This window comes from Platalea leucorodia, assembly GCF_965183815.1.
Source record: "Platalea leucorodia genome assembly, chromosome: 3".
Classification (NCBI taxonomy): domain Eukaryota; kingdom Metazoa; phylum Chordata; class Aves; order Pelecaniformes; family Threskiornithidae; genus Platalea; species Platalea leucorodia.
The window spans coordinates 63349424-63371721 of record NC_138825.1 but is presented as its reverse complement, the minus strand read 5'-3'; the positions used below and the strand labels follow the sequence as shown (position 1 = coordinate 63371721).

Genomic DNA, 22298 nt, shown 5'->3' with positions numbered 1-22298 from the left:
TCTTGCAGACTTTCTTTAGTCTTAGACATATACCAAGAACCTGGAGATTGCTTCACCATTAGGAAAGTGAACTGGAAAGACACTGTATGATCACAAACCCAAATATAGAAACCCTTTAACTTTCATATATTGCCATTTAATCTTTTCCCTGCTGCCAGACATTATTGCGTGCTGCAGGTGACAGTGCCAAGTTCTGCCAGCCAAGTTGGCCACATAGCGGTGGCATGGAAGGGTCACTTGCCATGGTTTTTACATGCAATTATACACATACTCCAGATGTGCCACAGATGACATGCACCCAGCTTAGACCTTCTCTGCTTATGAGCTTCCCATGACAAGGGCTGCTGCCATCATAGCTGTTGACACTGTTTGGTTCTGGGGGCAGCTGAGGAGAGAATTTGTGTCCCAGTAAGTTGTTCTGACAGTGCCAGCCAGCTCTTCCCTAAAGCTCCTCCTGTGTATCTCTTGTGAGATAGGAAAAAGATATGGAAGCTTCATGTGGCATAGTGGTTGATGTTGCGACCACAAAACCAGCTTATCTGGCTTTTTAGTATCTCTTTCCTGGATGCAGGTCAGGAGATGGTCTGGGATAGGGTGAAATCCTCTGTCAGGCCATACAGTTTGTAGGATGCCACCTCTTAGCTTGTCTTCAGGCTATCTTCTTGCCAATTAATCTAGTGACTTGAAACAGTAATTTTAAATTAGCTGTTGTAAAGTACATTGCCACACAGAAATTTCCCCTGATGTAGTTTCGATGGAACCTTGCATGTATCTCAGGGTAAGGGAGTTGTCTTCCCTCTCCCCTGTCCAAAAAATTCCTTCGTCAAGAATAAATGTCAGAATTTTCCATCCAGAGGATATACTGGTTCTTTTTTCCTCGACAGCTCTGGGTTTACTTACACCCATGTGCTGACATCCTTTCTGATCATTTTGGTAGTGGGTGCATGTAACTTCATTGTTATTTGAGAACTCTTTAAACTTGGTGTTGGTATTTTTCAGTTTGGTATTTGTCCTTTTTCAGTTTTGTTTTACTCAGATATATATCTTCTAATTCATAAAGTAATGCAATATATCTAAATAGGCTGTAACCTGTGAAGGGTGAAATGCCATCCTAGCAGTGCTAGTCAGCCTTTTTTTAAATCTTTCCTGCCTTTTAGTGTTATAATTCTAAAGATAAAAGCCCCTGTCAGAGCCGTTAAGAAAACCTGCTAAATATCTATTAAGCAATTGCTTTAAATAATTTCTTTCCCTTCTACAACTGTACTGCATAAGCAGAAGTTTCACTTGATTTCATACCACCATAAATAGTGTTCAGCGGTAGTTCTGTTTTAGTCTAGTAAACTAATGGGCATCGTCTTCTGGGAGCATTCAGCATGCCACCACTGATAATGTGTGAGGTTCTTCTATATAGGATACAGTCCTTTTGTTTGAAGCCCTGGTGCATTCATAATGCTGAGCACCAGTTGCTGCTGTGATAGCAAGGCATTTTATGGGTTTACTGATTCATGGGAGACACTGTCTCCTTTCCCTCCGTAATTAAAATCCGCTGTTTTGTACAGTGATACGTCATGACACGAGGTACATGAGTTCATTAATGCACTTCATTTCTCTTGCCCTTGTTTTCCCTCAAGGCCAAAGAATGCGACCTGAGCAGATTACTAGTTATTCTGCCAAATAGGAGGACACCTCCCGTCCAAACTAGTTTGCAGAAATACAGGATGACTGCTTTAAATGTCAATTACTGAACGAGATAAAGGGTTGTCCTGCCTTGTCTTCTGGCTGGGTTTTTCATCTGAGCATACATTGCATCCAAGTTTACAAGCCTGCAAGTAAAGTAAGTAAGTCAGGAAATGCTTCCTTTATGAATCCTACAGAGGGATTAGAGGTGGCTGCAAAATTCAGCACTCTAAGGGCTAAAGTGTCTACATGCATCCCAGCTAGGAGAAACACGAATGTTCAGAGGATTTTGCCAGTGGGACTTTGAGTGCTGGAACAGAAAAAGGATAGCAGTAGCATATGGATGTTGGACTTGGCACTTAAATGCAAGTGAAGTGCTGAAGCATCCTCAGTTGACGACAGATTACAGTTGCTTTAAAGTTTTGTACCTTTTCCCTCTTTCTCCATCTTGGGGGATACTACTTGCTTTCTTACACACCTTGTTTATTTGATGTGACTCCATCATAAGCTCTTCAATGTGAGAATTGCCTTTTACTACAAATATATGCTAAGCACTTGAGGAACTTGGCTAGCAACACTTAGCAGGCTTACAATCTAAAAATGTTCCCTCTTTTTCCCTCTTTAAAAGGCCTCTCTTAAAATATGGGGTAGACATTGTAATGTCAGGTTAATTACATTGCAGTTCAAATCCTGTACATTTGGTGTCAATTGACCTTCATTATATCATCAGAAGCACCTTTTCTTTTTGTTGTTTTTGTTTTGTTTTGTTTCTTCTTATTGTGAAAACTATCCATGCATGTGCTCTTATACTACAGTTGGTACCCTGGGACTCCAGGGAGTAGGAATTGTATTTCTTGTTCCATGACAGTTAGAGCGTCAACAGTAATTAAAATGAACACTTTCATTATGGATAAGCCGTTTATGGAAATGTGATGTCATCTGAGCATTTGCAAGATAATGCAAGCCAATTAAAACATCATGGTGGTTGTGACTTTGAAACTATATCTGCAGTCATCTAAGTTCCTTCTTTAAAAAAAAAAAAAAGAAAAGAAAGAAGTGTGTTTTAGAGTCCATACCAATTAAGATCTCATCACGGTAACATACAGTAAAAGCTGATTTTCAGTTTTGTTTTGTACTGAAGGTGTTACTAGGAATTGCTTTGTAGTTTTGTTTCTGCTTCCACTACAAGTGGTTGCAAAAACAAGATGTCATTGCCTAAGAAAACCTATCTTTCTTTTCTTTAATTTTTTTAAATACAGACTGCTTGAGTTAGTGTGATGAGTAGTTAAGCAGCCTATGGGATATACTGTCTGGAGACTCAGTGTTTTTAGTGGATGTGAATGATTAAGTTTGGTTTTCTTTGTTTGGTTTTAATCCCATTTTTCACCCAGTAATCTAAAAGAGAAACCTGCTGTCTTCCTGTTTGTTCCACATAAATGGGAAGACACGCGAGTTGAGTGTCTGGAGCATCGCCAAGACTGTAAATGAGCCCTGCAGCGGCGCTGATGGAAATCATAGCTGAGAGCAGTCTTGTGCGTTGGTCAGAGACCATTTTTCAGATCTCGCAAATGATTTGTGAGGGAAGATGGTAGCAAGTGGAGTAAGCCAAGAATATGCTGGCTGATAACTTATGCTTCTGTCATTTGATCACATCATATCATATGCCCTTTCTCTAGCTAGTAGGGTCCCAGATCTCATTTTATACAAAGAGTAGCAATCAAAACTTAGCAGTCTTTTTGCTGAAATTCCCTATTGCTTCATAGCAAGGTTTTGATCATCACTTCCTTACTGCAGTTGATATCTGACTTTTTGATCGTTCACCTGTTACAAGCAGGTTATTGGCACTTGTTATAGAAAGGATTAGGCATAGATGTACTAACTTTTCACAGTTCAGCTCTATAAAGGTAGGAAATGGAAAAAAAAGAAAAAAGGAGGGAAGGGAAGAAGAGATTTTGAAGAGCAAGGGCTTGTAAGAATGCCTAAATTGGTGTGTACTTCCATGTATTGTAGTATATGGCTTCCAGGTTTTGGTCTGTGGAAAGCACTAGGTATTAACAAACTGTACAAAGCCAAGATGGTACAAGAGAGCAGAAAATCACATGAAGCAGATGAGATGAAGCAGGGAAAATCAGGACATGCAAACTGCTGAATAAGATTAGTCACGGGCCTGGCTGTCCATCTTGGCTCTTAGCACAATCAGAAGAGATTTGTCAGTGGGAAGTGACAGTTGTCTGTCTCCGAGTTTACGAACTGTGTGCTACACCTGTGTTTTACACAGCAGTGTGTGGGGAGTACAAGTCACAATTTTTCCTTCAATACTGAATATGTTTTTTTAGTCAGCTGCTGAGCTCTCACAACTATTAGAAATGTCAATAAAATTTCAGGGTAGTTAATAGCTGACAAGGTGGGGCCCAACAGCTGGATGCAAGGCTGACCAGTAGTTTAGAATTCACTTAGTGCAAAAAAAAAAAAATTGTTCAGTTTTAAATTCTGCAGGGGTAGGCTGAGCAGCAGATGGAAATAACAACCCTTATAACTTACATACTTATTAACCAAATGGGATTATTGAGGGGTTTTATAATTGACTGTTTACTTTTCAGCTACTCTGTAGGATTTGTTCTGTGGACAGGGAAAAAGCTATCACTGTTCCTCCTCGCTGGCACTTGTCCATGTGCCAGCAAATGCAGCAGGTTGCAGAGAAATTTGCAGAGTTTGTATCAAGAAATACAAAGTGCAGCATTCTTGATAATTTGTAATTAGAATTAGATTTCCTTCTCTGGCAAATTCAGGTGTTAGTGCTCTATAGCTTTTATCTCTCCTTGTAATACTGAGGTAGGCTGTGTAACACTTTTAAGATGAGAATATCCATTTTGCCCATTTCGCAGAAAAGGGAAGCTGAACCAATTTTGGTTCAGAAACTTTGCTTTGCTCTAAAGCTGAATACTAAATATCTGAAAAAGAGATTATAGTCCAGGACTATTGTACTTCAGAAGAGTAGCATGCCCTTTTCTGTTCTCTGTAGTATTTATACAAATTACTTAGCTTCCATTTATGAAGGACTGAGTGAGAGTCAGGACAAAATAACATATAAAGACAAATGTAAAATTGCCATTACGTAATGGTTTTCTTGGGATACTTTTTATAGTAGAAACATTTTTTGTAAGAATAGGATCAAGCTCCTGACTGGTATTTTATTTACAAAACAAAGAAGCAAACAAAAAAAACCTGGAGTAAGGTGTGACAACCTGTAGTGAAATACAGTTTTTCTGCTGAGAAAAATGTTTGTAAAGATGCGGTGCGTTTCAGTGCATAGAAACTTTTCAGTCTGACTGCCAAAATGCAAAGGTGTTTGTTTATGTCCTTCTCCAGAAAAATGGCACACTCATCCATGGGCAGGCACTTCTCTCTGTACCTGTAAGAGCAAGTAACTAATGCTCAAAGCTTCTCTTGTACGGAGAGTTCGAATTCCCCTACAGTTATTAAATGTGTGCTTTCCAGTAATGGATTTTTTCCCCCTCCCTGGTGCAAAATAACTGCAGAGAGGAGTATTCTCCCAAGATGAGATTCAATAGTAATGATGGGTGTTCAGTGGCTGCAGCATGCTAAATGGTGCTATATTAGAGTAGTCTGCTTCTCTTAACCCGCAGATCAGCATTTTTTTTGTTCTTTATGAAGGCTCTGAGATGGTTCTAGAGATCATCATTGTCTAGAGAGATGATACAGCTTGCACCCAAGAGGCCATCTAGTTTGCTGCTTCTAGTTGTTGTTACATTACAATTTTCTACTGTTCCACTGTAATGTGGAAACTGTGCAACACCATAAAGGTCAGAAAAATGACGCTTTTATGGGGACCTAATAATAATCTCCCCAAACATGCATCCCTTTGCCTCCTTTTTTTTTTTTTTGTTTTTTTGGGGTTTTTTTTTTTGTTTGTTTATTTGCAAGTTCTGATCAGACAGGCTGTGGCAAAGTTGTTTATTTGTTTTGCTTTCTAGGCTAAGGAGATTACCTCAGGGTGTTGTGCATTAGCAGCTGTCACAGAACCTACCCATAAAATAAAAACCTAGTACCACTGAGAAGCATGTAATAAATAAAAGAAATGGTTAACAGTCAGTAATGCTAACTTACCTGATGCCCCGAATTTCCGGGTGAAGCAGAGAACAGTAGTTCTTAGGTGCTGAGGAAGTTGTAGGGACCAATACATTAGTGTTAGTGTGATCGATATTTTCCTGGTATGCTTATCCCCAAAACCTCAGGCTATTTCAGACCAAGGAAAGCATAAATTCTGGCATTGGGGGGATTTTATACTTGGAAGGGGAGAGGACAGTAAGTACTTCAGACTCTCTCAGTCTTCCATGGGGCTGGAGAGATTGGAAAGGGAGATGGGGAGGGAGGGAGGACATCTCCAGACACTAGAGGCATTCCACTACAGCACCTCTCACCACATTTCCCCACTCACCAACCACACTACCCCCTGGTAGATCACATCACATTCCCACTCCCCTTCTCTTCAAAGTAAGGTGTTGGATGGGGCTTTTAGTTCTTGTTCCTCCTGCAGAGTTCAATACAGGACAAGCCTTCCCTCGTGAATTGAGGCTTATGAATTTTTTTTTTTAGCTGCTTGTTATCAAGTGACTATAATACACTTACTGGAAATACCCTAGGCTGGGAAATCCTCATGTCAAACAGTTATTAATGGCTTGTTTCACATAATACGTATGTATCTGTGTCACCTAAGTAATAATTTGTATGCATTTTTTCCTTCCTCCTTTGTAATACTGATAGAAATGAATGGAAGGACTGATTATAAATCATGCAAAGCTTGTGGATAAAATATGAATGTACTCTGGCCATCGAGTCCAAGGCCGGAGTTGATCACTGGATTGTCTTTCCTTCTGTGGTCAGACGTAGGAGACAACAATAAATAATCCATTGAGCTGTACCTCTGGGGCCAACAGTTGCAACTTCTCGGTAGGAAGCAACTTGATTGTGCTGTTGTTATCCCAGTAACACGTGGTGCTAAGAAACTTCTGATGTCTGGTCTGAAAATGGAAGGATTTGTGGCTAAAAGCACATGGGTGAGGAGGGGAGGCAATAACAGATGAATCTTATTTTTTTTCCTTTCTCCCTCTCTTTTGATTCAAGGTCTTGCTCTGTATAACATATACCTCCACATTTGAGCTGAATGGGAGTTCAGTGTTGAAGATTGCTGAGGTAAGTGTCACCGTCGTACCATTGCTTGTGTCACTTAGTGTTCCCCCACTACCTAGAGTGTGTCTTCCATGCATACCCTGAAACTGAACTAGTTCAAATCACACTTACCATCTTAAGGACTGGTATTACCTTATGTCTGGTGTGAAGAAATAGCTGCAAGTTGGACAGGGCTGATGGGCTTGCAAGGGAAGGCACTTTTGGAAACTGACAATTTTATACTACAGCGTTGCACATTTACCACTCCTCATATTTACTTTGCTTTGCCTTTTGCAATAGAAACATTTCCTTCAGTTCTTTAGAACACAGCATTGTGCTGGTTCCTTACTTGGTGCAAGTCTAAAACTGATGAAGTTTCCTCAAGAGCAGTGTGTAGGCCATAGTGTGCCATGTTAGCTCAAGTGCCACGATGTGCCTTGTTAGCCTTGTGTGTATCTTTTTTCCTAATACATCCAAGTAAAAGATTTATTACACCTCTAGATACATGGTGTTGTCCTGGTGCTATTAGTCACTCTTCTCCCTTTATTCCGTTAGATTTTAGTCTGAATTAAATTACAAAGGAGCTTTGGATGTAGAAAAACATACCTGCAGGTCTATTAAGTGAGCCTTTGTAGGTGGGTGATAATTTTAGTAGGGTGTGTAGCAAGCCATGAGGGTGTTTGCTCAGGTTAGAGAAGATGCACAGGAACACTTAATCCTCCTGCGCAGCACATGTTATTGTGTGCACAATATATTATAAAATTATATTGTTAATGTGGTACTGGGAGAGCTAATGTCCATGGAGCAACGTAGAGGTTGTATATGTGTCCTACACTCCAAGTGTGTGTAGACATTTAGAGACATCTTCCTTCTCAAATTTTGGTATTTTGGCAAAAAGAAAAATCCCATGTGAAAATAAGCTAACTTTACCTGGACGTTACAGTATTTGCTAATTTTAGGAATAAAACTGACCTTGCATTGTCCCATTGGAAGCTGAGAATGGGGCTGTAGAGATAACAGGGAACCAAAGAAAACAGCTGCCAGTTTGTAACAAATGGGCTTTAAAAGGCAGGGATACAACATAAACAGTTTGTGTATATAACATGTATAGGATAAAAAAAGTAGTATTCATTCCAGATGCCCCACACAGCTTAGATTTTGGTTTCTCTTGTGCTATGTGAGACTTCTAAATCTATAAGGTATGGCTATTTTTGGAGGTCTTTGTAAGCCCCACCTGTAGATGCTGCAGCAAGGATTAACTGAATTGGTATTTAGAGCAAGCCACAACTTTTTAAGATTTACTAAACCCTCTTTAGGTCAGTGTCCCAAACTGAAGAAAATACAGATAGTTTCCCCTGCTGCAGTTTTTCTCAGCAGAATTTCTAACATGCAAGGCAAAAGCTGATGAATTCAGCTTAGTGCATCTCTTTGCTGTAGTTAAAGAGCTCTACCTTAGACAGAATACTTGCTGGGAAAAGCGTTTAATGGCTCTAAACCCTTCAGATTTCAGTCTTTAAGAGCACTGCCTAAGACTGGGGGAAAATGGTCCGTCAGTCATGGTCTGTGTGCTATAAGCTGTATCAGAAATAATATTTTCTGTTTTCTCTGTAAATCTGAATAACAATAGGCCTGTTATTCATTTAAAGCATCCTGAAAAATGGCAGTTTTCTTTCATAGAGTGGAGTTAAACCCTGCTGTTCTTGGTGGCTGCCCTTCACTTTCATTCCCAAATGGCTAGCCCGGCTCTTAAAGGCTTTGCTAGTATAGTGGTACAAGTTAGTACGATGATAGTGTGTCTTTTTTCTTTTAAAATGAACAGGAGCCCTGATGCAGGCTGATGAGATGTGCCAGAAAGCAAACAAAGCTTTCATTTCCTTCAGGGAACTGGAACAAGCTGTAATACAGAGCATGCATGTTTCTATTTGGAGTGTTTGGAGGTAGAGCTATTTTCCCCACGCACCTCAAGAAAATATTGTCTCAGCGAATGCCTAGGTCTTTCTAATTAGCAGGTCCCATTAGGCACATACATGCTTCCTCAGGTTCTTCCTGGCCAGGTTTTAGGTAAGGCAAAGGCTGTAACAGGTGGACTCAATATGCCTTTATATCTGAATTCTGTAATGTATAAGCAGTAGGAAACAGAAAATTATTTCTGAGCTCAGCATTTGCTTACCCTCAGCATTTATCTTTCTGACTTGCTCTAAGGGAAAGGTGGCAGAGAGGAGCTTTCTGCTCCAGTGCCCCTGCTATTTGGCATTTCTTTCCAAGTCAGTCCCTTAGTTTTCCTAGCCTGCCCTCTGTAGCAGAGTGGAGCCACTGCAGAATTGGAAAGGTGCTGCCTGCACTGCTGACAGAACTCTCCTGAGGGCTCCCTCTGACAAACAAGGCTACAGTCTGGCTGTTTTGCACTGCCTGATCATTCTCAGTTCATGTGTACAAAACAATGGCACTCCAAATCTTTGTGACTATTACCAGCTTCAAATTACAGAAGCATCCAACATGAAGAGTACTATATTTTGTGGCTTAAGTATTGAAAATAGACTAAATCTTGTTGTGTGTGCCTTCCCATGCTTGCCTAGACCCCTGCAAGAAAGTTTAGTTCATGCTCTGACTGTTGTTTGTTTTTATGTGTGTATTTGTTACTCCTGTCTACATTTTGGAGGTTTGTTTTGTTTGACTCTGTTGTGTTTCATTGGCTAACCCTTCTGTGTTTTGCTCTTAGTTGTGTTTTGCATGCCATAGAGCTGGAAGTCCCCGAATGCATGAAATGATCAAAATGTCCATTGCACACCTCCTTGGGGCCTTGAGCTCTCGCATTTTTACTGGTGCTTCTTCATCAATGGCTTTTCAAAAGGTACTTTGCCCAGCTGTTTTAGAACACAGGCCTTCTGTAAGATCGGAGCTCAAGTGGATGGTACTGTTGCTCATTAGCCAGCATGGGGAGGGGAGAGAAAAAGGAGAGATCAACCATGCTCTTTCCAGAAAGTCAGCCTACCTCTAAGAATGGTATTTCATCAGTTCATTCAGGTACTCTAGAAAAAGACTTAAAGCTCAAGAGAAGATCTCAGCAGCACTGGAATGGTTTGGCCTCTGTGAAGAGCTGTACATGGTTAACAGGCTTTAGAGCTTTTTGTCCACTGGAGTTCAGGTAATAGCTGAATGACGGGCAGAGTTGGTCCAGGCCTTCTTTTAACTTACAAGACCATCTTCATCACTGCCTGATTGATCTCAAGCTAAATGAAATCCCTTATTTTTGAGAGGTATTATTTGAGGGGATCTTGGAATCTTGAAAAAGGGCAACAAGAATGAGAGATGCGGTTGATTCAGTCCCTTATATCCTGCAAATGCGTTCAACGGTAACCTGTTCTAGTGTATTGTCAAAGGAGATAATCAGTCTCAGTTTGTGTCATTTGCAGAGAGATATACATACATTTGAAAAGCTCTGGAATGCTTTCTCTCAGTGTAGTTGGGAAATAAGGGAAAATAAGGCAAGAGCCGTAATTAAGTAGCTTCCATGTGTGACATCTTAGATCACTCACTTAAGATATGGGTTGGATCCAAGAAACTCAGTCATGCTTTCTTGTGCTCGTGGTTTTATTGAAATGCTGAGATGTGAGGTTGCCCAAAGTGAGGAGGTCAGAAGGGTCTTAGGAACGTACCCATGTTGTTTTCTACTCTAACAAATGCAGAAATGTGCCAGCAACGTGTTCATCTTGAACTTGATAGCCTCAAGCCCACAGCCTTTCTTTCTTAGTCAATGGAATAGCTTGGTTTCATTTCAGTAGGAGTTAGAAACAATCAACCATGTGCCCGTGTCAATACTGATTAGCCTATATAAGCAGATCACTTCTATTTTTCCCTCTTAAAAACTCATCCTCATTAGGGAACTATAAAAATGGCTTTACATCATATAATATCCTTCTCATTTGAAAACATACACCAGATGCATTTATGTATCCTCTTCATGCATATCACTTATACTATATTTTTTTTAAATTACTTTTTTTTTTTCACAGCTAGTTTAGTCTGTATTCATGGTTCTTCTCAGTAGCTATATATCCGAATGATGGCAGAATAAAACCACAAAGACTGAAAAGTACGTGAACAGTCATTTACGTTTTTTTTACGGTCACTGTTAATGATAAAACTCAGTGTAGGCCAAAGGACCAAACCTGCTTCTTTGGGTCACAGTCTGAGAAGATTGTATTGCACAGTTCTGTCGCAAACCCACTCGGCTCCATCAAGGCCGTTAGCCACCTAGTAGTTACTGTGCAGTAGTTACAGTGGTTACTACAGTTACAGCAGCTCTGCCAGAGACCAACGCCTCCCACAGAAAATCTGATCGAGGACAGAACTGCATTTTGCAGTGTGCTGTCCCCAGGATCCTAGCGGCGTTATGCTTTGGTAACGTTTGTATAGCATCATCTGGGGGCAAAAGTCAAGGACAACTCTGGTCACAGCACAGTGTCAAAAAACTGTGAGCAGCTGGGCATGGAGCCGGGAACTGGATGATCCATCAGGGTTCTTCCACTGGTGCCTTGGCTCCCGTGGGATCTCTGAGCTGAGGAGCCCTTGGGTTGATTACCAGTTATTAAAAGGCAATCATTTGTGTTATTTATCATAAAACACTATTGTATTTTCTGTATTAGGCTTTCAGATGTGCTGCATTATGTAATGATCAATTATAGAAAAAGTGCCAAATATCTATACAACAGAAGCAACAGCCTTAAAGGATTGGAGGGTATTTACGTTGCAGATACAGGCTTGCAGAGTGATAGGTACAAATAAGTATCTAGAAATGAACAATCAAAGCAGCATTTAGGGAATTATCTACAGAGCAAGGCAAGTGCCAAAATCACTTGGGTTTGACAGAAAGGGAAGACTTTGCCAATATGCCTTACCATTCCTGCAGCTGTGAGACTAATTGATGAATTGCATACTGCTTCTAGATGCTACTTACTCAGTTTGCCATGTTGCTGAAAACTTTTTATGTGCTAATAAAGCAATATGAAATAGTAAGGAAGGCTGACTATCTGCATGCAAGAGACCTTGGTATCCTCCTAAAATGTGTTACTGGTAAGTTACAGTTCATATCTATGTACTGCTATCTTGTTTCCTCATCAGGTTTGCATTGAGACATATGTATCTAGCTGTCACCAGCGGAGCATTAACACCGCTGTGCGGGCAACCCTCAGCCAAATGTTGAGTGACTTGACTTTACAGTTACGACAAAAGCAAGAAAATATGGTGAGCCTTCTGGCATCAACAAATGGTTCCATGTCCATGGCTGCAGTGTATTGTACTGGCTTGTTGTGCCTTGTGGCTTTTATTTGACACTTCCACAATTAATCCTGTTTAAAAGCTTTTTTGGGCTCTGACTCTGCGCCTGCTTCAGAGCAGTCCATCAGAAACGCAGCTCTCACATTAACAGCTCTACTTGGCTGATTATTTTTTTTTCTCCTTCCATTAAACAAAAGAGGCTTTGTTCTGATGTCGGGCTGCCTTGGCTTTTTCCTTTTCCGTTTTTTATTTTGCTTACTTGTTTTCCTAAGGTTCATTGAAATCCTTTTGCCAAAAGTTTTTGCATGACAAATATTTACATAAGCAAAACAAATTCTCAACTAAGGAAAGTGTAATGGAGGTTTTTCTTCTACTTTTTTGTAGAAGATAATTGAAGCTTATGAAATTCTTTGCTTGGTTGTTAGCAAAAAAATAAATTCTATTTATTGCATTATTAAAATCCATGAGAGCTGTTTGGATGAAATACCAGCACACTGTCAGCAAATCTGTAAATGTTCTGGGCATGTGTGATATTACATTGGCTTCTTACATTCGTTCGTGCTGCCTTGTATATTATCACATTATCAAAAAGTACTATTTGTAAAAGTCAGTTTCTATTTGTTAGGAAATTTTAAGAACTGAAGTTGTACAGATTATTTTCCTTACATCTGTTTTGGGTTAAGATGATCAGTTCTATTTTAGATTATTAGCCTAGATTACTTTTATACTAATGAGCAACTGCTAAACAGAATTAATCGGTTTACTTAAACATATCTTCTGTCTGTGCTAAGTAGGTTCATTTCCCTAGCCAAGACATTTACCAAAAAAAAAAAAACCAAACAACAACCCAAAACAAAACAAACCAAAACCAGTAGTTTTGACATTTCGGTTGGATCTGAAAGTTGAGTTTTGTTAGTTCTGTTCTTAGCTGAGGAGTAGGTGAAAGTATATGAGAGATGCATTTAGGTCCTGGCAGTTCCTTGTTGATGCTTCAGAGGAGAATTTGGTTTGACCCCTTTGTGCACTGATTAGAAGAATCCTATACCACAGCTGAACCAAATGATGTAAGAGGTCGTTTCCATTTCCTGGCTGCCATTAATTGTGTTGGCACTGTAACATTAACAATGGCAATGTGATAATGTCTCTAATACTCAATTGATTTTTTTTCTAAGTACTTTGTGAGATCTAGACTATGCTTTCCTCTCAGTTATTTTCAATGCGACTTACATGCCTAGTTATTACCGAGGTTTTTTAGATGCAGGAAATCCCTTAAGGATTTACAAATCCTAGTTCAGCTCAATGAGATGTGAGTTCCTTAAATCTAAATGACTGTTAAAACAGATCTTAAGGAAATTTTGAAAATGTTATGCAAAAGCTTCACTTAAAAAAAACTAGCAAACAAAAAAACCCAAAACAGATAGAGGACATGGATTTGTTAAGAAAGCTCTGCCGTTAAAGTATTGCTTCTACAGTATTTTTCTACCGCTTCCACTGATTACACAACCTTTGTCTTTCCTTGACAGACAATTGAAAACCATGACGCCTTGCAGAAATTCAAGACTCAAGGTATTTGTACCACTTTTTTAGTAACTCCTTCCAATCTAGCTTTTTTATTCTTCACTTTCCTTTCATCAGCACAGTACTGTTTGATGTCACAGGAATTGCATCTTCAGGATTTCTTACATTCGCCATAGCTTGATGTTACCTGTGATAGGAACTGGGACGGCCCTGTTAGTTCCTGGCATTTTCAGTCGTGTCTTCATTTGGACCATGATAACAGCATTGCACTCAACATAGTAATAAATGATTGTTTCAAGGTGCTAACTTCTCTAATTAAGGATTTTCAGTGCTCTGGAGGAAGTTTTAGTAAGTGGCTTTACTTGTAAATTGAAACAAAGTCATAGAGTAGGACATGGAATCTGGAAATGATTGTGTTATTGTATTTCAGGCCAGAGATGCAGTTTGTATAACGGCAGCTTTTGAAAGCACATCACTAGCAAAGGTGTGTTCACACTTGCCAACTGATTATTTTACAAGAGAATTCTTTCTACTCCTATTCTGGGTTAACTTCCACCATCTTCCCTGATAGGTAGAAATAATCCCTGCTTTTGATCTTCTCATTGGATTTCTGCAGGAGAACTTGTGTGGATGGAGGCTAAAATCTTTGAAGTGCACAAGCATCCCTTTTTAAGATCAGGACCTGATCAGACATCAGAAGCTGTGTAGCAGAGACAAACTACAGGGAGAGATACAGAAATTTTAGCTGCCGTGTAGAAGTACTGGAGCCAGTCCTTTTTTATTATTATTTATTTATATACTTATTATCTGAATTGGATTTCAGCTAATCTTCTGTAAATGCATGTAAGCAATCAGTGCTCTCTCTGAATTTAATATTACTGCTTTTTCATTGTATGGAGATCACTTTCCAATCTAGGACTTTTCCTACTGCATCTTCTCTGTGAAGTTTGGAAGCCCCGCTCATTGTTTAGAAGCTCCGACCAACTCTGAAAGTCTGTGCAGTGAATTGAGGTTGTAATCCAGCTGCGCATATGTAATGCCTCTGATCTTTGTCCTTTTTGGAGGTACTTCAGCTGAGTCTCTTTGTGATGATGTTGTATCTGTCCTCACTGTGCTCTGTGAGAAGCTCCAGGCTGTCATAAAGTGAGTTATTTCAGTTTATAATTTGAATTTATTACCTGGAGATTGAGATTGTCACTGATACATGTGATTGTACTGTTATAGTTCTGGGGTTATAGAGCAAAACTGTGCTTAAATGAAGTGTTTATTAGAGGAAGTAACGTTCCTGATGCATTAATTTAATCATCACTTGAGATGAGAAGCTAATTTGCCTTCTCTGTGTGCTGTTCAACTTTAAATAGCTTCTAGTAAATCTAATCTATAAGTAACTCCCATACAGCAGCAAAATACTTGTCAAAGGAGAAGTTTTCTGGCTTGAAAGCAACCATTGTAGAGAGAACAACAGTTACAAGAGACATGGAAAAACCTAACAGAAACGTTTGATGTGCAGAATGAATTAATATGTCCTTCTTAGAAAGGCAACATTTATCCAATTGAAATAGTTTGCATTAACAAAGTATTCCTTAAATTTAGGAATATCATACACTCTACCTACTTGGAAATGCATGAGCCTGACTTATGAAATGCAGTTATTATGGGCAGTGATAGGGTGTTACACTGCATTAAAATACTAGAGTCTCTTAGTGGCCAGTACTGTATCAGTAAATACTTACTCATGAGTTAAAAATTACTTCCTGTGGCATTCTAGCATGGCTCGACCAATGGTCTATTAAGAAATGAGCCAAAAAAAGCCTTAAGTGTTAGAGAGGTGACAAACCAGCCAAAAGCAATGCAGACATTATACAGCAATTATTTAAAAACTAGAAATAGAGCAAGCTGGAATACTTTGAAAGTTTTATGGGAACAACAAGTTCTTACTTGACGACATTGTTTCTGTATCAGTAAAATAAGATTTAACTTGCTAGTACTGCCAGTTGCGAATCACCTGAGTGGCAGCGAAAAAGCCAATTTGAAACTATTTTAAATGTAGCATAACATTCTCTCTTTGGTTGGACTGTATGTCTCTGAAAGTAGCCAGTGATGAACTTGGGGAAATGGGAGAAATGCAAAACAAGCATGCGTTGGTATTTCCTTTTATACGCTCTACCGTTTTCAGGAAGTCTATGGCTTAGGGACTACTGGAGCCAAGGACAATGCAGACATCTTTGTGTGCAGTTCTTCTATACGCTTTCCTCCCTTGAATGCCTCTAATTACACCAAGATTTGAATGGGAAGAGTGCCTTACTTAGCATTATTTAATCAGTGTCAGCGTTTGGGCAAACAAAAGCATGTTTCTGAATCTTCTAAAGGAACTTTTTTTTTTTTAAGTTGTGTGCATAGTCACAGGACAATAAGAAGAGATCTTCAAAAGTGTGTATCTAACAATAGTAAGCGGCAAAACCAGCTGAAATATTACTTCTTTGTATCAAATTTTGCCCACATGTGAAGCTATGAACAGCTTTCATCTGATAAGTATTGTCCACCAAATGATAATCACTTTGAATTACTGGTTATGAAATATCAAAACTAAACTACCTGACAGGATCTCTCAAAATCACTGAAAGTCTGTTGAAGAATTCTCTGCAATCCCAGCTCTCCCCATAAAACTGTACTGAATTAGAACAGATTGAGGCATGCTGTAGATAAAGTACAATAAGAAATTCAGAGGACTTAAAAATACTCGACGAACCATGATTTACTTCATGCTTGTAATGATGTACCTAGACTGTTAGGTTCTCTAATTATGTGCAAAGCATAGTAAAAAAATTCTGATTGAATCTGAAGAAAATAAATTTAATTAGGATGGCTTCTTAAAGAACTAACTCCATGAATGAAAAGCCTTTATTTCTTTCAAGGCCAATTTTGGTATCTCCTTCAAAACACTTTGTTGGCAGCAACTTAACTTTCTAACCTTCAGGTTAGTGAAGTGAGGCTTTAGCATGCTATACTGCCTGTTCTAATATCTTAGTCTGAAGATGACTTTAATTCCTCCTTCTAAATTTCAAGCTTATTAGAATTTGGTTTTGAGGGAGGCACAGCTATGAGTGATGAGGAAGAGTTCAGGGAAGTGAATTTTTTTCTCGGGACCACTGGTGACTTTGGTGATGCTGGCATTTGTGGGAGCGGTGATATGAACACAACAGCTACGCTGAGGTGTGCAGGAGTGCAATGTTCCTTTCTTACTTGGAGGAAAACGATTTGGTAGTAAGAGTCATCAGAGCAATCAAGAGTGCAGGGATGCCCTGTTCCTGCCCATGCAAGTGTCAACTGCAAGATGTTGATGACCTGCATTAAGATACAGTGTAAGAAAAGCTGTGGGGAAAGAAGGCAGTTGAATCTGGAATGTGCCTATCTTTCCAGATAGATGTGGACTGTTGTGAGGAAAAGGCTATCACCTCTAAAATATATAACCAGCCAGCAGTTTTAAACCCTCCATAGCATAGAGTTAGAAATCTAGTTTTGAGCCTCGGGATTCGCTATTTTCTGCATGGCACGTGAAACAAGTACTGTTTTACTTGGATGAAAGTTCATCTATTGGAACAAAAGGAATTCAGGCAGCGACGGAAGAGCAGACATTTCTCATTCCTTAATTTCAGTTAAGATAAATCCATTCTTTACAGCTTCCTTTAGCTACCATCATATATCAGAAAATACATTCCTCCAGCTCTCATCTTGGACCAAAAAAGAATGATTAAATCCTAGTCTTCTTAGGAGTGAAAGCCATAATGTGAGTGCAATTGGCATGGGTAGCTCCTTTCATAAGGCAGACCTCAGCCTTGCTTGTCTCCTGAATCCACGGCTAATTCTGAGAGTAGGTGCAAGCACATCGTACATTACAAGCGCATCAATTCCAGGTGTCCTCAGGATTTTTCACGTTATTCCTCATGAAGCTCACTTTGTGTTTATGGTTTTGACAGAGTAACTGGCAAGGCCCTGAAAGGTAGCCATGTCATCATGCGACTTTCTGCCTGTAGACATTGACTTTTGACCATTGTGGCTGTCGCCAAGAAAAGAGAAAAAATAACCAGAAGAGAGCAGCCTAAATGCCCTTCGCATTGCCCAAAGAAACTATCCAATAGTCCAAAATCTTCTGGTTATTTCCTTTTCCTCTGTTTAAGGGTTCCTTCATCCTCAAGTTTATAGATTGAATTTGAATAATTATTTCTGTTTTCTTCTTCCTCTTTTTTTCATGTAGATTTTTTTTTAATTCTTCACTCTGAAATTTGATTAATTAAATCTATTTTCTTTCTATTACTTAGAAAAAGTAGCAGATAGCTAGCTGCATGTGATCAGTTAAAAATAAATGGGATGATAAAAGTGATCACACCACTGTAAATCCATAGGAAGAAGCAAAGTAAATCACTGCTGTAAATTGCGGTATAATTTTCAAGTGAACTCATGTAGTTATTTTTGAAAATTAAATAATCCTTGTTTTAATGTGCTGTGAACGGCATCTTTTCTCTTTGCCAGTGACAATCGGCAACTTCAGCTTCTTTACTTGGAGTGCATCCTCTCCATGTTAAACAGCTCCTCTCCCAGCATGCACCAGCACAAAGGATTCACTGATCTAATATGGTGAGTATGTCTGAAGACTAATGCAAATATTCAGTTTGTAAGTATAAAAGGGCCTTCTCCCTGCAGCCATGCAAACAAACCTGTAATAAATCTCTAGATGTGAGCAGAGCTTGCTGTTAACCTACTATCAGTTCATTCTGTGCCTCATATAAGATTTGTTAGGACCTCATGCTCAGCTAGCAGATTAAATCCCTGTAATGAATTGTCACTGTAATGAAGTGTAATGTATTTAGTCAGAACAGAAAATCTCTTACACTTTCTGCAATAGTTCGTATTTGTGTGTGGTATTAAACACACAAATATTCTGCTTACTGTAGGAGAGTGCTGTAGAGATTCTTACTGCTCTGACGCAGTAATACAGGAAGATAAGCAGAATTAATGTCAGATGGTGTGCTGGTGACCAGAAATGCTTATGATCTGCATTGTATATAAAGGCTGAGGCTAAATGGTCTTCATGGTGCTTCCACTTTATCAAGAAATCCTCATTTTAATACACTTCACCAGAAAGGCTTGATGTCTTTAGTGTTCATATCTACCTCTAAATTGTTTGATACCATCACCTCGGAGCACCTGAAATAATCCTTTTCCCTCTTTTTGTTTGCAATAGTGCTTTTTGAATAGCATATGGATAGTTCAGTCATAGTAAAAACCCAAGAATGTAACTAATATGCAGTTCCTTGCAGTCCATGCCCATCCTGTGACCCTGGCAGGTGATTGTTAAGAAAAGATATATGTGACTGTTAATGGCAAATGTGTTTCTTGTGCTTTTACCCTGTAATTTTTGAAATGGAAGTGTTTGACTTGGGCCCAATTCTAAGGATGCGACATGTAGAGGCACCCGTAACTTCCCTTGCTGTCCTAGGAAAATCAGTGGCTGCCGGACTGGGAGATCTTCAGGTTGATAATACTTGGCAAGGTTGCACAGGGACCCTGTGCTGAGGCCTCTGGGAACTCTAATGTAAGAGCAGAATTCTCTCTTTCATAGCAAACCCATTTCAGAAGTTTCTGCACTTGAATTTCACCCAACCCTTTGTTTACACTTATGTGACTGACTGTGGGGTCATCCTATAAGCAAGGTCATTGAAATTATCTTGGTTAAAAGAAAACATTTCCTGTTTTATTTTCAAATGACATCGTTTTGATGATCTAGTTTACGCTGAAAATCTACAGGTATTTGTATTTGTAACTCTGTATCATGAAGGCAAGCCATCAGGGGCAGGACTTCTTAACCTGCATTGCTGCCAAGACATATGCATCCTCCAGCTACATGCTTAAGATGAAGTGGAAAAAAAAAAGCCCCACTAGGAAGACATGAATCAGTTTAAACTGCAAACATAATTTTGAATATATAGCAGTATAAGTTCACACTAATCCATTAGCTGTCTAGTGAAGCTGTGAACCAAACTGATAGTTGTCTTTGTTCTTTAAGGAGCTGTTGCCTACATGCATACAGCTCTGTTTCTGCCTGGCACTTTGTCGTCAGTTCTCAACAGAAGATAAAGAAGGCAGCAGACAAAGAGATTTAGCTCTGTGTTCTTCTGACAGTGTTCTCCATAGCTTGATACGGAAGGACTTTGATGGGACTAAGGTGTGTGGGGAATATGTTGCTGTTGCAACCTGTGATTATGCCTGCTTCGAGGCAGACACGTTTCTTAAGCAGTGAATTGATATGTTTTGAAGTGTACCTGATTGGAGAAAGAAATGTAATAAGCAGACTCAAAGTCATTATCTAATGTCTGATTAAAAGCTGTTTTTCTTTCTGTGACTTCAGGAAGCCAAGCTGTTTTAGCAAGAACATTAAGAGAAGCAATAGAAGTGCTGGGCTGCATAAAAATCTTGAGAAAATAAGATGTACTATGAGGATGTGCTATTTTTTATGCTGAATCGTTACTTGTCATTGGGTGCTTTCTCTAGGTGCCAGCTTGAACCTCTGAGGCATGTGGGTGAATCAGGTTTGGGAGTGAATTCTCATGCAGCACTTGGCCTTTTAAATTAGGGTCTTGCAGACTGAAGTAAAATGTCAAGTGCGTGAGTGCAAAGCTGAAATGACAGCTAATGGAGCAAAGTGCTGAGTTGGTTTTGGCTCTGTTCCACAGAAGACTGATACGCTGATGTGGAATCACTTGAGTGTTCGTGCAGAAAGCCAGTTGAAGGAAGGACGGTGTTTTTAGTGTTTAGTGGCATGTGAAGAGTTACAATGCACCCTTTGGGTTACTGTAGAAGGCTTTAATTATGTTCTCAAAAGCCAGCAAAAAAGAGGCTTGCAACTAGGGTGCTTACTAAAATACATGCATGTGCAGTTCAGTGGTGGAACATCAGGCCTTCTAGTTAACATAGATTGGTTTTTGTTTGGTCAGGTTTTTTTAAAGCTCCCAAGTTGGACTGAAGAAGAAACACTTGGCAGTAGAAACCTAGAATTTTTACCTTACGATAGGTTGTAGCCAAAGAAAGAGGCAGGCATGCTATCCTGTAAAGGGCGGTGCTGTGCAGCAACATGAACTTGCAAAATCAGTACCATGTTTATAAAGCACCCAAAAGTATTCCCATATGTACTAGCATGCTGATGCTTGGGAGATGAAAAAAGCCTGGTGTAATTTGTTATTCTATCTAGCCATTGCTGTTGACTGATCATTAAAACAAGAGTGTGTATCTCATTTAACCGTGGGCTATTTTCAATCTGTTCCTGTGAGGGGTTTTTTTTTCAGTTACCATCTGCTGCTTTTCTCCTTTTCTCAGGAAGCAACTGTGTCCAGCCCTAGTAGTAATCCTGGGAAATCCAATCCATGACAAAACTATCACCTCTGCCCACAGCAGCATCTGCCTTGAGGCTGATTCACCTTCCTCAGGGATCTCTGATCATGGCCGGGGTTCAGGTTGTTCCTCCACAGCACCTGCCCTCAGTGGGCCAGTTGCACGGACAATATATTATATTGCAGCAGAACTAGTTCGACTGGTGGGGTCAGTGGAATCCATGAAGCCTGTGCTGCAGTCTCTCTATCACCGGATATTGCTTTACCCACCACCTCAGCACCGAGTAGAAGCCATCAAAATTATGAAAGAGGTAGGATAATCACACGTGCAAATCCAGGCATGTAAAGCAAAATGTTTATTTAACAGTAAATGTTGCTGATACCTGCATACCAGTCCATTCCATACCTGAGCACTAGGGATGCTGAAATTGCCCTTTCTGAGCACAGCTTTTACATCAAAGCCACTCTGACAAATATTTTTAGTTTTACAAAGTCGTAATAGCTATATTTGTCTCCATAACGCAAGCTGCTATGGCAACTCCATCAGTGTTCATGCTGTGGTACTGCATGGAGCAGATCTTGTCACTGAGTCATGACTGCTCTTTTCGGTGAGATACAGTATAGTGATCCAGTTCTCAACTTCTTTGGCATCTATCCCCACTCTCTGCTCTTGCTAGAAGGAGGCATTCATCCTCACAGCGTAGTACTCCAGGCATTAAGGTGAATATATGCTTTGATTACGTGCCAGGTTTTTGAAATACAGTTTCCTTGAGCTTTATTAGAATAGCCACAAGGAAGCTGCCAGTGTCTTTAGTGGCTATGCCAAGACCAGTCTATTCTGGCCTCTTGCCCAGTGCCTCTGACAGCACGAGAACTGGAGCAGTGTGAGACGTCTTTGAGCAGCAGCTGAAATCATGGGCCCTCCCATTTCACGTGTGCAGCTTTCTTCTCATGTTGTTGAACACAAAGCAACTTAGGTAATTTGTAGGAACAGTGGTCTCTCTCAGAGGATTTTTGTTCTAGCTTGTGCATACCTAGACTGTTGTGTGTCTGAAGATGTCTCCTAACACCACACAGCCACCCACTGGGTGGTTGTCTGAACTGGCAGTCACCCTGGCAGTTGTCTTCCTCTAATTTTAAACAATAGCAATATGACATTTGAAGTTTTAGGAAAAGCTCAGTCTAACATTGTTTCCTGCAGGACATATCTGTTGCCTCTTTCTGCTTATTAATATGGGCTTGTTTGTAAAG

At 39.7% G+C, this 22298-nt stretch overlaps 1 protein-coding gene across 1 annotated transcript in view; it reads left to right on the top strand.

The window, feature by feature from the left end:
• Positions 1 to 22298, top strand: part of ARFGEF3 (ARFGEF family member 3) — a gene marked incomplete at both ends in the record, with an annotated part of 87903 nt that overhangs the window by 28197 nt on the left and 37408 nt on the right. The window contains 7 exons of the mRNA XM_082305643.1: positions 6823 to 6891; positions 9587 to 9718; positions 11989 to 12111; positions 13668 to 13710; positions 14727 to 14805; positions 18193 to 18297; positions 21034 to 21358. Coding sequence (XP_082161769.1) covers positions 6823 to 6891; positions 9587 to 9718; positions 11989 to 12111; positions 13668 to 13710; positions 14727 to 14805; positions 18193 to 18297; positions 21034 to 21358 — 876 coding nt within the window. The remainder of the gene's footprint in view (positions 1 to 6822; positions 6892 to 9586; positions 9719 to 11988; positions 12112 to 13667; positions 13711 to 14726; positions 14806 to 18192; positions 18298 to 21033; positions 21359 to 22298) is intronic.